The sequence below is a fragment of the Oncorhynchus kisutch genome, linkage group LG24 (genome assembly GCF_002021735.2).
Source record: "Oncorhynchus kisutch isolate 150728-3 linkage group LG24, Okis_V2, whole genome shotgun sequence".
Classification (NCBI taxonomy): Eukaryota; Metazoa; Chordata; class Actinopteri; order Salmoniformes; family Salmonidae; genus Oncorhynchus; species Oncorhynchus kisutch.
This window is the reverse complement of record NC_034197.2, coordinates 13,064,697-13,079,845: the sequence shown is the minus strand read 5'-3', so window position 1 is coordinate 13,079,845 and position 15,149 is coordinate 13,064,697. Positions and strand designations below refer to the sequence as shown.

At 46.5% G+C, this 15,149-nt stretch overlaps 1 protein-coding gene across 1 annotated transcript in view; it reads left to right on the top strand.

Annotated features, from left to right (window-relative positions):
* Window positions 1-14,470, top strand: part of LOC109869689 (plexin-A2) — a 306,452-nt gene extending 291,982 nt beyond the window's left edge. Inside the window, 6 exon segments of the mRNA XM_031803557.1 lie at window positions 914-1,013; window positions 6,650-6,840; window positions 7,106-7,275; window positions 7,700-7,912; window positions 10,259-10,409; window positions 12,566-14,470. Of these exon segments, the coding sequence (XP_031659417.1) occupies window positions 914-1,013; window positions 6,650-6,840; window positions 7,106-7,275; window positions 7,700-7,912; window positions 10,259-10,409; window positions 12,566-12,661 (921 nt within the window). The 3' untranslated portion in view covers window positions 12,662-14,470.
* Window positions 14,471-15,149: the final 679 nt, after the last annotated feature.

The following is a 15,149-nucleotide window of genomic DNA, read 5'->3' as shown; positions in this document are numbered from 1 at the left end:
GAATGGTGTAGAACACTGACTTTTATGGCTGTGGCTCGGAGAGACTGTGGACAGAGTCAGCAATGTGTCGTCCATAGACAAAGACAGAGAGGTAGTCAGAGTGGTCCTGGCATGTACAGTATGGTAAAGGTGTCCTATAAGACTCTTTCATGTGGAGAGAGAGCTCATCCTCCTGCCGTACCCCGTGTAGTTGAGATCAAAAGCAATCTTTGTAGGAATACTGTAGACAATAGAGCCGGATTGGAGGGCTGACTCTTCCACTGTGCCATTGTTCCCTGTCACTCTCAATATCTTTCTTTCTTATCATCAATTTCCCTTCCGTTTTTGGACAATCCCTCCACTTTCGCTCTTTTTCCATCACTGTTATGGCTTAATTTATTTTCCTCTCTCTCTGCCCCCCCCCTCTGAGATGCTGCGATGACAGTGGGGCGGGGGAGGTTGTTTTCTAGACATGCCAGTGGGAAGCCCTCACTCCGCATTGCTTTAGCTCTGGCTTTATGCCCACTCCCGCCTCCCCTTCCCTTCTCTCCTCTCCTTATTTCCCTAATGGCTGGGGAGTGATGGGAATGGCGATGCGGATCATCTCATCACAGAGGCATCTGAGTCGTTTCGTACAGAGAGACGCTCTGCAGAGAGAGCCCACGAGGCGTTAGAGATGACAGGAGGTTGAATGGGGAGAATGTGACAGAGTACAGGGAGGGAGGGATTCAAGGAGAAGGAGAGGAAGGAGATGCTGTGTCATGGCGTAGGTGTGAGCACGTGTTCATATCTCTTGGAAAGGGGCGGAGGGTGCTAAACCAGGGTTGCAGATCAATGTGTACTGCATACGGACAACGTGTCGTCCGCGAGCAGCACGCCTGTCGGTGATTGAGCACGTTCTCTTATCACAATGTTCTCTGTTGTGTTGTTGCAGGTGTCTGACCGCTGTGTGGTGGCTCTGGTGCCCAAACAGACCTCTTCCTACAACATCCCCCCATCAGCCAGCATCTCCCGGACCTCCATCAGCAGATATGGTGAGCACATAGAACATAGAACGTTGAACATAGATCTCCATGGTAGGTACTGTACTTCGCTCCTCAAGCCATGGGACCATTTCAAACAAACAACATCAACATAAATATTAACACAGGATGAGGAAGGGAGGGTCATAGGTCAAAGTGTTCCGTGTCTAAGCCTTTGGGTGTGAGCACACCTGATATACACGTTAGCCTTTCAGATGAGTTTGTAGACCAGCTCTGTTTGGAGTGTCTAATGCTTTGCTGCGGCGCCATTGCTTACCCTACTATCTCCTCCCGCCGGTGTTTACTGCCGTTTACCTCACAGCCCAGAACCTGCAGGGGGGGTAGAGGGATGGAGAGGAAGAGAGGGGGAGAGAAAGAGAGGGCCCGATGGGAGACATGGAGAGGTGTTTGGTTTTACCATCAAGTATAATAATGAGGATGCCAGACTGAGCCTGGAGCCAGAGTGTAATGGTCCGTCACACACACACACACACACACACACACACACACACACACACACACACACACACACACACACACACACACACACACACACACACACACACACACACACACACACACACACACACACACACACACCCAAACACACACTGGTGACAGTCACAGGGGTGAGCCACAGGGCCTCCCATCTGGTTCCATGCCCAACCCCAACGGCAGCATGTGATTGGCTAATTATTCACTGTGAATGATACTTCACACCAATAGAAAGTGAAAACGGAACACGGTTGGCCAATTATCAGGGCTGGGATTGGATGAGAACCCCCATAGGTTGTTTTCTGTCGCCTGGAGAGATGACCAATTGGGCCAGTAACACCATCACCCTTCTCCTTTCCTATTTACTAAGTCCCCATTTGCCAATCACAAAACCACCAGTAAATTGGAAATTAGCCCTGGACAGTGTCAGACAAACAATGAGGATAGTTAATGTGTCATGTGCAATGTGCAATAAAAGTCCTATAGGACTCTCTCTAATTCATAAAGATGGTGACGTTTACGATGTCCGAGAAAGCATTGCCAGCTCCTCATTACCACGGCCACATTAAGAATGTACGGTAGAGAAACTGCGAGATACAGGAGTAATGACTACATAACCAACAAAAGCAGTATTATGCTCTGATGTAGTAAATAAGTATTACTCTGTAATGACTGAAACAGAGGATCTGGAGATGAACAACATGAATGATCTAAAGGACACTAACACATTATGTTAGTCTCAGTGTGGTTCAGTGGCTGGTAATGCATACAGTATTAAACACTATTCCATCCTGAACAACATACTGCTTAAATTTGAATATTTGACCAAAGTCATTAAATAGCAATGAGGGTGTGTGTGTATGTGTGTGTGTGTGTGTGTGTGTGTGTGTGTGTGTGTGTGTGTGTTTTGTACGATGCTGCATCAAAAAACAACCTGTCCTCCTCTGGCTCCAGCCCGGTCCCCAATCAATCAAAGCCTGGCACAGCGGGCACAGATGTGCCCCGACACCCGTCTGATTGATTCATATCAATTTAACATTCAGCATTTAGCATCCCGCCTCAATTTACCGTTCCAGCACTCTCCCGGCCCTGAGTAACCCGCTACACACTCCCCCCTGATGCCTACCTCTCACACACACACACACACACCCCTGCTACCCTCACACCCACCCCCGGGAGTGTGAAGTCTGGTGCAGTGGTTACTGAGCTGAAGATAGGAGGGAGAGGTCTGCCCCCCTGGAGAGGAAGGAGTAGTGAGAGAGAGGGGCAAGGACCTGCCAGTGGCTTAAAATGGGATTTGAGACCTCAATCCACCCCACTCGCACACACAGAGAGAGACACACACAGGGGCTGACAGACCCCCCCGCCCCCCGCCAGTCTCAAAGGTCCCCAGTGGACACCCTAGAGACCCTTCTCGCTGCTGCTGCTCTTTAGAAAAGACCACTTAGTGCTGTAAGTCGCTGTAGAGCTCTGAGGCTTTGTTGTCCCACACTGCCCTTTGAAGACAGGTGAGAGGGATCTGACAATGATAGAGAGCCCCTCCAGACCTCTCTCACACACACACACACACACACACACACACACACACACTCACCGCCACTGGGGAGGAAAGAGCTGCTAAGTAAGAACACTGGTGAAGAAGAGGAGGAGGAGAAGAAGAGCGCCATTCCTTAGTGTCAAAGGAATGAGGGAAAGAAGATGGCTGGAGTGCTTTACATATTAGAGATCTTTTGATGCATTGATTAGGACCCTTTCAATGTGGCGACAGCAGGAAAGAGACAATTGTACTTCCTTTTAAGAGGAACCCAGGAGAGCCACGTCTCTGTGTCTCTGTCAATTCAAAAGGGCTTTATTGGCATGGGTAACATATGTTTATATTGACAAAGCGAAATAGATCATAAACAAAGGTGAAATAAACAATAAAAAATGAACAGTAAACATTACACAAAAAAGTTAAAGGAATAGAGACGTTTCAAATGTCATATTATGTCTGTATACAGTGTTATAACAATGTGCAAATAGTTAAAGTACAAAAGGGAAAATAAATAAAACATAAATATGGATTTCTCTCTCGCACCTCTATTCAGAGAGAGGGATAATATGAAGGAAAGAGAGAGAGAGAGATGATATGAAAGAGAGGGAGGGGGGGGGGGCACTGGGCTGGCAGCAGCCCCTCCACCACTCCCCCACTCTCTGGACTTAATGAAATATTATTGGTGCATGGCTCCTTTCATCCGTTTAGTCGAGTGAGAGGGTGCTGCTCCTGCTATCCAGAGGGCCAACAGACATGTATTGAGCTGGACGGACGGACGAACAGACAGACAGAGACCTATTTATTCCCCTTCCTTCATCACATTTCTGCCAAGCTAATATGAAATGATCCAACGCTGCAATTTACTTTACAGAAAGGTTAAAGAGGAACAAGGGACTAGGGGTTTTAAGCTTTGTAATGAGACTACAGAGGAGAAGGGCAAATTAGACAGGAGGAGGTTCAATGTATGTGTGTGTGTGTGTTGGGGGGGAATATCAAATCTAATTTTATTGGTCACATGCCGATGTTATTGCGGGTGTAGCGAAATGCTTGTGTTCCTAGCTCTGACAGTGCAGTAATATCTAACAATTCACAACAATACACACAAATCTAAAGTAAAATAATGGAAATATAAGAAATATATAAATATTAGGATGAGCAATGTCAGAGTGGCATTGACTAAAAGTAGAATAGAATACAGTATATACATATGAAATGAGTAAAGCAGTATGTAAACATTATTAAAGTGACTAGTGTTTCGTTATTAAAGTGACCAGTGATTCCATGTCTATGTATATTGGGCAGCAGCCTCTAAGGTGCAGGGTTGAGTAACCGGGTGGTAGCCGGCTAGTGATGGCTATTTAACAGTCTGATGGCCTTGAGATTGAAGCTGTTTTTCAGTCTCTCGTTCCCAGCTTTGATGCACCTGTACTGACCTTGCCTTCTGGATGGTAGTGGTGTGAACAGGCCAAGACTCGGCTGGTTGATGTCCTTGATGATCTTTTTCGCTTTCCTGTGACACCGGGTGCTGTAGGTGTCCTGTAGGGAAGGCAGTGTGCCCCCGGTGAAGCGTTAGGGAGACCGCACCACCCTCTGGAGAGCCCTTCAGTTGCGGGCAGTGCAGTTGCCGTACCAGGCGGTGATACAGCCCGACAGGATGCTCTCTATTGGGGCAGTATGCAAATTGAAGTGGGTCTAAGGTGGCCGGTAAGGTGGAGGTGATATGATCATTAACTAGCCTCTCAAAGAACTCCATGATGACAGAAGTGAATGTTACGGGGCGATAGTCATTTAGTTCAGTTACCTTTGCTTTTTGGGTACAGGAACAATGGTGGAGATCTTGAAGCAAGTGGGGACAGCAGGCTGGGATAGGGAGGGATTGAATATGTCCGTTAACACTCTAGCTAGCTGGTCTGCGCATGCTCTGAGGACGCGTCTGGGCCGGCAGCCCTGCGAGGGTTAACACGCTTAAATATCTTACTCACGTTGGCCACGGAGAATGAGAGCCCACAGTCCATGTGAGCGGCCCGCGTCGGTGGCACTGTGTTCTCCTCAAAGCAGGTGAAGAAGGTGTTTAGCTTGTCCGGGAGCAAGACGACGGTGTTCACGACGTGGCTGGTTTTCCCTTTGTAGTCCATGATTGTCTGTAGACCCTGCCACATACATCTTGTGTCTGAGCCGTTGACTCCACTTTGTCTCTGTACTGACATTTTTCCTGTTTGATTGCCTTATGGAGGGAATAACTACACTGTTTGTATTTAACCATATTCCCAGTCACCCTCCTCGAATGCTGCCATTTATCCACAGTTTCTGATTTGGGTAGGTTTTAACAGTCACCGTGGGAACTTCATCCCCTATACACTTCCTGATGAACTCAGGCACCGTTTCAGTGTATACGTCAATGTTATTCTCAGAGGCTATCCGGGAAGTTGGAGTAGCAGTGGTCGAGTGTTTAAGCAGCGCAAGTATTACAGTCAATCTGTTGATAGAACTTCGGTAGCATTTTCCTCAAATTTGCTTTGTTAAAATCCCTAACTACAATATATGAGGCTTCAGGATATGCGGTTTCCAGTTTGCACAAAGTCCAGTGTAGTTCCTTGAGGGCCGTCGTGGTATTGGCTTTCTTTTTTTTTAACCTTTATTTTACTAGGCAAGTCAGTTAAGAACAAATTCTTATTTTCAATGACGGCCTAGGAACAGTGGGTTAACTGCCTGTTCAAGGGCAGAACGACAGACTTTGTACCTTGTCAGCTCGGGGATTTGAACTTGCAACCTTTCGGTTACTAGTCCAATGCTCTAACCACTAGGCTACACTGCCGCCCCACCACGGCTTGAGGTGGAATATATATTGCTGTGACTATAACCGAAGAGAATTCTCTTGGGAGGTAATACGGTCGGCATTTGATTGTGAGGTATTCTAGGTCGGGTGAACAAAGGGATTTGAGTTTCTATATGTTATCACAATCACACCATGAGTAGTTAATCATGAAACATACACCCCCGCCTTCCTTCTTCCCGGAGAGTTCTTTATTCCTGTCTGCGCGATGTACTGAGAACCTGTATGGCTGTATGGACAGGGACAGTATATCTAGAGAGAGCCATGATTCCGTGAAACAGAGTATGTTACAATCCCTGATGTCTCTCTGGAAGGAGATCCTCGCCCTCAGCTCGTCTACTTTATTGTCCAGAGACTGAACATTGCCGAGTAATATATACCTCTTCTCCGCCGGCGGAGTCTTGGAGCAGCCTCTGGGATAAGTTCAATTGCCCTGGGGAGTACGAACAAAGAATCCAATTCAGGAAAGTAGTATTCCTGGTCATAATGCTGGTGAGTTACCGCCGCTCTGACATCCGAAAGTTATTTCTGGCTGTATGTAATATCATCTCTCTCTAATAATGTAAGAAATAACACACAAAACAAATACAGCAAAGTTGCTCTGGAGCTAGAAGCAGAGCATCCCTGTCTGTCGGCGCCATCTTGCGTGTGTGTTACTGAACAGGACAAGGGAATAGAGCACAGAACTAGGAACGCAGTGGCTCATTTAAAGTGTCTAATTTATCTCCCTCTCTCCCTCCGTCTTTCTCTCCTACCCTTTTTCGTTCTCTCTTTCTCTCTCTCTAGACTCGTCCTTCCGGTACACAGGTAGTCCAGACAGTCTGCGTTCCCGTGCCCCTATGATAACCCCTGACCTTGAGAGTGGGGTCAAAGTGTGGCACCTTGTCAAGAACCACGAGCATGGAGACCAGAAGGAGGGAGACCGCGGCAGCAAGATGGTCTCCGAGATATACCTGACCAGGCTGCTGGCCACCAAGGTAACACCCAGCTTACAAATGTATTTATGTAACAGGCATTGTCCCTCCATATTTCAATTATACTACAGTAGTTTACTTTCAGTCACAGTGGTTTTGTTTGACATAAATTGTACTAAGTGACTGGTGGTACAATCCTGCATTTTGGATCCAGTGGCGAATGAGAGACTTTCATCTGCTTAGGTTATTGCCTATTCATTTAGGAAATCAGTTATTATTGAGTGAGTTTATGTATGTCTGACCTGGTGTGTCCATTGTTTTTACCCAGGGTACACTGCAGAAGTTTGTGGACGACCTGTTTGAGACGTTGTTCAGTACCGTCCACCGGGGTAGCGCCCTGCCCCTCGCTATCAAATACATGTTTGACTTCCTGGACGAGCAGGCGGACAAACACGGCATCCACGACCAAGATGTCCGTCACACGTGGAAGAGCAACTGGTGAGGAACCTGGAGGATGTAGAGTAGGAATGATAGGATGTATAATGTAGGATGTGATGTGTATCAGTCAGAGGATGATACACTGAGTCATCGGTAAGAAACTTTCCCAAATATAACAGTAGTGGATTCTGCCTGTCTGGAGTTAAGAGCCTGAAGCTCCTCCCTAAAGCACTTTAGTGACCCAGAAATAGGAGAGAAATACGGTACTGATAGTTAGGGGATTCTGACTCAGTGCTTTCATGACCCAGAGAGTAAAGAACAACACTGAGAGGGGATTCTGACTCAGTGCTTTCATGACCCAGAGAGTGAAGAACAACACTGAGAGGGGATTCTGACTGACTCATTTCTGTGCCCTCTCTCTCTCTCTCTCTCTCTCTCTCTCTCTCTCTCTCTCTCTCTCTCTCTCTCTCTCTCTCTCTCTCAGCCTCCCGCTGCGGTTCTGGGTAAACGTGATCAAGAACCCTCAGTTTGTGTTTGACATCCACAAGAGCAGCATCACGGACGCCTGTCTGTCTGTGGTGGCCCAGACCTTCATGGACTCCTGCTCCACCTCAGAGCACCGCCTGGGCAAAGACTCGCCCTCCAACAAGCTGCTGTATGCTAAAGACATCCCCAACTACAAGAGCTGGGTGGAGAGGTGAGTGAGACAAAATATACACAAAGAATTCTATTTCCTTGTTTTCCTACCGCTCATAAACTATTTTGGTCCTGGAATCACTTGCAGTATGTTTAAGCAATACGGCCTGAGGGGGTGTGGTATATGGCCAATATACCACGGCTAGGGCTGTTCAGCCTTTAGCCTTGGTATATTGGCCATATACAGTGGCAAGAAAAAGTATGTGAACCCTCTGGAATTACCTGGATTTCTGCGTAAATTGGTCATCAAATTTGATCTGATCTTCATCTAAATCGCAACAATGGACAAACACAGTCTACTTATACTAATAACACACAAATGATTGTATTTTTCTTGTGTATATTGAATCCATAATTTAAACATTCACAGTGTAGGTTGGAAAAAATGACTTCCCCAAAACCTAATTGGAGTCAGGAGTCAGCTAACCTGAAGTCCAATCAATGAGATGAGATTGGAGATGTTGGTTAGAGCTGCCTTGCCCTATAAAAAAACACACATTTGAGTTTGCTGTTCACAAGAAGCATTGCCTGATGTGAACCATGCCTCAAACAAAAAAGATCTCAGAAGACCTAAGATTAACTTGCATAAAACTGGAAAGGGTTACAAAAGTATCTCTAAAGCCTTGATGTTCATCAGTCCACGGTAAGACAAATTGTCGATAAATGGAGAAAGTTCAGCACTGTTGCTACTCTAGGAGTGGCCGTAAGGGAAAGATGACTGCAAGAGCACAGTGCAGAATCCTCAGTGAGGTTAAGAAGAATCCTAGAGTGTCAGCTAAAGACGTACAGAAATCTCTGGAATATGCTAACATCTCTGTTGGCGAGTCTACGATACGTAAAACACTAAACAAGAATGGTGTTTCATGGGAGAACACCACGGAAGAAGCCATTGCTCTCCAAAAAAAACATTGCTGCATGTCTGAAGTTTGCAAAAGTCCACCTGGATGTTCCACAGCGCTACTGGAAAAATATTCTGTGGACAGATGAAAGGAAGGAACACACAACACTATGTGTGGAGAAAAAAAGGCTCAGCACAGCAACATCAAAACCTCATCCCAACTGTAAAGTATGGTGGAGGGAGCATCATGGTTTGGGGCTGCTTTGTTGCCTCAGGGCCTGAACAGCTTGCTATCATCGACGGAAAAACTAAAGCCTTCCATTCTCCTGAAAAAGGTCATCTGTCCGCCAATTGAAGCTCAACAGAAGTTGGGTGATGCAACCGGACAATGACCCAAAACACAGAAGTAAATCAACAGCAGAAGAAAATACATCCTGACCTCAACCAGATTGAGATGCTGTGGCTGTCACGCCCTGGCCTTAGTATTCTGTGTTTTCTTTATTATGTTGGTTAGGCCAGGGTGTGACATGGGGGATTTATGTGTTTTGTCTTATCTAGGGGTTTTGTAGATTTATGGGGTTGTGTTCAGTTGAGTGTTCTAGGTAAGTCTATGGCTGTCTGGAGTGGTTCTCAATCAGAGGCAGGTGTTTATCGTTGTCTCTGATTGGGAACCATATTTAGGCAGCCATATTCTTTGGGCATTTTGTGGGTGGTTGTTTCCTGTCTCTGTGTTCTCTGCACTAGCCACGTTTCCTTATTTTGTAGTTGTATAGTGTTTTTGTCTTTATTAAAGATGCTTAACAATAACCACGCTGCATTTTGGTCCTCCTCTCCTTCCCAGGAGGAAAGCCGTTACAGTGGCATGACCTCAAGAGAGCGGTTCACACCAGACATCCCAAGAATATTGCTGAATTGAAACAGTTTTGTGAAGAGGAATGGTCTAAAATTCCTCTTGACCGTTCCACAGAAAACATTTGGTTGAGCTTGTTGCTGGCAAAGAAGGATCAATCAGTTATTACTTCCAAGGGTTCACATACTTTTCCCACCCTGCACTGTGAAGATTTACATTGTGTTCATTAAAGACATGAAAACGTATAGTTTGTGTGTTAATAGTTTAAACAGACTTTGTTTGTCTATTGTTGTGACCCAGATGAAGGTCAGATCAAATTTTATGACCAATTCATGTAGAAATCCAGGTAATTCCAAAGGGTTCACACACTTTTTCACATATGTACTCCACAGGAGGTTGGTGGCACCTTAATTGGGGAGGACGGGCTTGTGGTGATGGTTGGAGCGCCGTAAGTTGAATGACATCAAACACGTGGTTTCCATGTGGTTGATGTCATTCCATTCCCTGCTTTCCAGCCATTATTATGAACCGTCCTCCCCTCAGCAGCCTCCTGTGATGTACTCTATGATGAGGCTTAACATTCCGGTAAAGAATTCTGGTGTCGATTGTTTCAGCTCTGCATGTTGAAACTGAGTGTCGCCCCCTGTGTGTGCCTGCAGGTACTACGCAGACATTAACCGTCTGCCGGCCATCAGTGACCAGGACATGAATGCCTACCTGGCAGAGCAGGCCAGGCTCCACTCCACAGAGTTTAACATGCTCAGTGCTCTCAACGAGATCTATTCCTATGTCTCCAAATACAGCGAGGAGGTGAGTCCTGACACACTGCAATAATTGCCATTCTTTTAACAGGGGAGGCCATGCTACAGCCTTATCAACTCTCCTCTTCAGTCATGTCTAGTCTAGTTCATGGGCATTCCTAACTCATTTAGAGTGTTTCAAAAACTTTCAGAGATGCCAAGAGCTTCTCTGATCTGATGGTATTCGTCACAAAGAACCATACCCCCCCCCCGGTGCCGCTGCCACAACCAAGTCACACAACCCATCCTAAGTGCCATATGTCCTGGGCCAATGAGAGTTGTGGGTGGATGATATGTGGAGGAGAGACAGGAACAGCGGCTGTACAAGCAGCTCAGCATGCTACTCCATCCCCTGAGTGGTGTGAAGTAACACAGCCCTGTTCTCTCTCTCGCTCTCTCTTTCTTTCTCTGTGGCTCTCTTGAGCAGAATCAAGACGTGGAGAGGGGGGGTTGAGGGAAAGAAAGAGAACGAGAGAGAGAGAGAGAGAGGGCAAAGAGAGAGAGAAAATGGAGAGAGAAAATTTGGGAGAAAATTTGGGAGAGGGATGGGAGAGTGCGACAAAGAAGAGACGGGGTAGAGCGAGAGAGAGAGAAAAGCTTCTGTAATGGAGACATTCCGGCTGTAATGTCAGCACCTCTTCTGGGAGCCATTAGTCTGCCCTTATTGAGGCCCCATTCACAAGACGAGGAGCCTACTCCCTCTTCTCTCTCCCTTTCTATTCCATCTATCTCTCTCTCTTTCACTCTCTCCTCTGTGTTTCTCTCGTCTCTCTCTTCTTCCCCATCTGCCATAAGAGCTTGAAGCTGCTGCCGCTAGGAGCTAGTGTTCACTTCTCCTCTCTCTTTTTACCTCTCAGAGACCACCTCTTTTACTCCCACTCTCTTTCTCGCACTTTCTTCCCACTTTGTTTCCTTTTCTTTTATCCCACGCTCTTCCCCCACCTCTAGCTTTCTTTCTTTCTCTCTCACAGACACACACACACACACACACACACACACACACACACACACACACACACACACACACACACTCCCTCTCTCTGTCTCTCCTCTTCTCTAGCTCTCTCTCCTGGGCACAGTGCTAAGGCCCTTATCGTTGGCCGTCATCAGTTGTTTGTTCCATGCCTGGCTCCCTGTGTGGCCCCTCTAGCGGGCTAGCGCAGTGCTAAATGGATTTTGGTGATGGCGGAGGGAGGGAGGGAGGGAGGGAAGGAGCTGTGCCTGCATACAGCACAACAGATTCATAATAGATTGGTATGAGGGGGATGAGGAGGAGAGACTCCGCTGGGCTCTGCTCTGCCAGCTCTAAGAGCACTTAGGCAGATGAGAGGGAGACAACAGGCAGGGAGGCAGGTAGTGTACTATGGGACAGGCTGCTGGAGCTATGTACAGACCTTAAGAGAAACTAGTCTTCGTTAATGTCCCCATAATGTTTTCACCTCAATGCCTTTCCCACTGCTCACAATCACATACAGTCCATGTCGGTCATGTAGAAAGGGGAGAGCTGTGCGGCATTAGCATTGGTCCGCAGCTTTAATCAATGTCACTTTATATCCACTCACTGTGTGGCATAACTCGTACCAGTGATCTTATTGGGTATTGTTTCTCCTGTTTGATATGAGCACATGAAAAAGCACCACCCGGCTGCCGCGTTGTCACCCTGGCATGCATACAGCGTGTTGTGACTCTGTGTGACACCACAGACAGCAGAGAGGAGACCCTGTCGGATTCCACGTTGAACAGCTTGACAAATGCCCACGTTATTGTGCCACTCTCTCTGACAGAGACAATTCTATTTCCTCTTTAATGTTATAGTCAGGAAATATCAATCACACATGGTCCCACCCATCCAACAAAGCATACTCTAAGCCAGTTGACATACAATGGGCATTATGTAAGTCAATACAACTTAATGTATTCCCTCGGGGGCATTTAAGAAAAGCCAAATCACAAATGTCAACTTCCTCAACACATAATACTGTAAACAGACCACAGACAACACATTCCTCAATATATCTGTATGTCTTCCCTGCGTTGAGTGTGACACTGAAGCATGTTGTTGTCCTGGGTTCACAATAGGCTGACTTCCTGGTTTGAGTGTGTTAGGAATGACAGTAAAGCATGTTGTTGTCTTGTCTCCCCCCCCCCCCCCCCCCCCCCTCCCAGATCACCATGGCCCTGGAGCAGGACGAGCAGGCTAAGAAACAGCGTCTGGCCTACAAGGTGGAGCAGCTCATCTCAGCCATGTCCATGGAGAGCTGAAACAGACCACGGGATTGGACGACTGGACCGGCCCGGGATATCCATCAGCCACAGCCACCCAACCAACAGTCCCGATACTCACAGGGGAAAACCAACCACCACTGACCTGGGAACTTTTAAATCCAGAAATAAGAGTTGTTTTTTTAATCAAATTTTCTTCCTTTTCTGCCATACTGCCACCAACTCCAAAAGACTCCATAGGCTCTGGAGACATGGGTGGTGATGATGATGTACGGTGGGGCGACCACAGACCTTCATAAAGGCTACATGGCATCTTTCTTTCCAGCTGATATTATTTAGGGTTTGACGGGCAGTGTGGTGTGTGTGTGTGTGTATAGCCCTGGAGGAGAGATATGAGAAGGAACGAACAGAGGGGAGATGTTATAGCCAGATACACCCTCCCTGTCTGCTGAAAACCCACATTAGAGACGGTGTAAGAAAAAGAGCTAGCGAAAGTGATAAACACTTCTCCTGATGGATTCCAGAGATATTGTTGCTGAGTTTTGCTTCCAAAAATATCTGCTTTATTTTTGTATGTGTACATTTTGATCTTTATCAGTTGCAGTGGAAACATCTTCCTCTTGTTACATATATGGACATTGCTGTGCTGTACAAAGGCATAGGTTGCATTATAACACGTCTTATAGGGGGCCGTGGCCATCAGAAAGACATGGTTCTAATGTCATGTCCTGTCCTGTCCTGCTCTCTGTTCTCCTCAGACAGCATTACCATTCGTTATCAACATGATACTCCAGACCAAGTGGACAGAACCCAGCTCTGACTGTAAACCCATCATCCCTGTACAGGAACCCCCAAAACGCATTCCGCATCGTACGGAGACCGGACCTCCTCTGAGGCGGTCAAAGTTCAACCAGCATGCTTATCGACCCCAAACCCCCTGTACCCTGTGTGATAAGAGGAGATCCACAGGCCCACAGAGCGTTTAGCTCATAAGGACAACAACAACCAGCATCCCACTGGTTTCTGGAAGACTCTCCTCTGCAGTAACGCCGTCTGTATGTACTGTGAATGTACAAATGCTGATGGGTCTTTTTCATTTGAGTATGTTTTTTCAAACAAATAGGAGTTAGTTGAACAGAACTTTAATGGCAAGATAGATGGCCAACTGAACATCCGTCCAAGTCCCTTTACCCCTGTCACCATCATTTACCCTGCTACCAAATCCTCTATCTCTACCGTAAGAGGGTGTGTACTCTACCGTCTGTATTGTAGCCGTAGTTGCCGTGGCTACGCTGCTCTTAACGTACAAATACCATAATATACTGGAGACTAGATTCTAGAGTCTGCCAAGCTGGGGACTGAGGCTGGCGGCAGGAGTGAAAACACTCCATTATATAACCTCTGTTTGTATCGCTTTAGGGGGACCGGATCAAGTGTGTGTGTAAAACTTGCATGCATCGTATCACATGTCAGAAGAAGTGTTTTCAAGGTCCATCTTTGTTTGTTTTTGTACGTGCCAATGGATCAGGCCTCGCTGGAGACGGCCAGCGGCTAAATGCTAGCGAACTTAGTTTTCTACCCAACTATGTACCAGCAACGTCTTTCCAAATGAGAATAAGAGAAAGCCTTTGTAGTGCCAAAAGATCCCGTTGTTTTAAATGATTCATCGGTTAATGCTTTACAGCGGGGGCCATCCAAGCCTTCGAACTGAAGTAAAGAGCCTGTGGAGACGTGCTCACGTAACTGGAAGCTTGTGAACCAGCAGCAGGTACGAAAGCAGGACAGTAGCAGGCTCGGGAGAGAGACAGCTCTGTAAAATATATAGTTCCATGTCGAAAAGTTGTCTTCTTTTTTAATTTATTTTTTTTGGGTCAAGAAGGAAATATCTGAACTGCTTGCATGGTCAAAAGAGGATATCAACATCAAAGACAATGTGTGTTACAGTACCAGGTAGATCTTTGGTAAGATTGGATTGTCCTGTACCAAACTTAACCCGTTTATGAAAGGATAGATAAGAGGGAACCTTCATGTTCTCATCCTAGCTGGATGACAGCATACTGTAGATTCTTTCTGCTCGGTTGAATGACCACCACCATTCTGTTTTCTCCAGACTTCTATGTTGGCTCACTGTTTACATCAAGTACTTGAAACTAGGTCGTATTACAAGGTGAACAGTATGAGGAAATGACTTATGGAGGGAGAGAGCATAACACCAATGTTAATGGATGTGCTTGTTTTGTCTGTGGCTTTAGAGCACCAAGCTAACCAACCAACCATCGAAACCACTGAGTGCTCCTGACTCGTCTTCACGTCAACACTAGTCCACCGCCTCTGTTGGCACCGTTTTGTTGAAATTGGCCCAGTCCTTTTGCCACGGTGTGTAAAGACCTGTTTGAGAAGGATAGGGAAGGTGAGGAGGTCATGGCCTGTTGCTGTACGGGAAGGCAGTGCTTCAGCCGTCTCGCCAGAGCTGTTTGAAGAGTAGGTGCTCAGTCAGAAATGAGAACGAGAGAGAGAGAGAAACCCT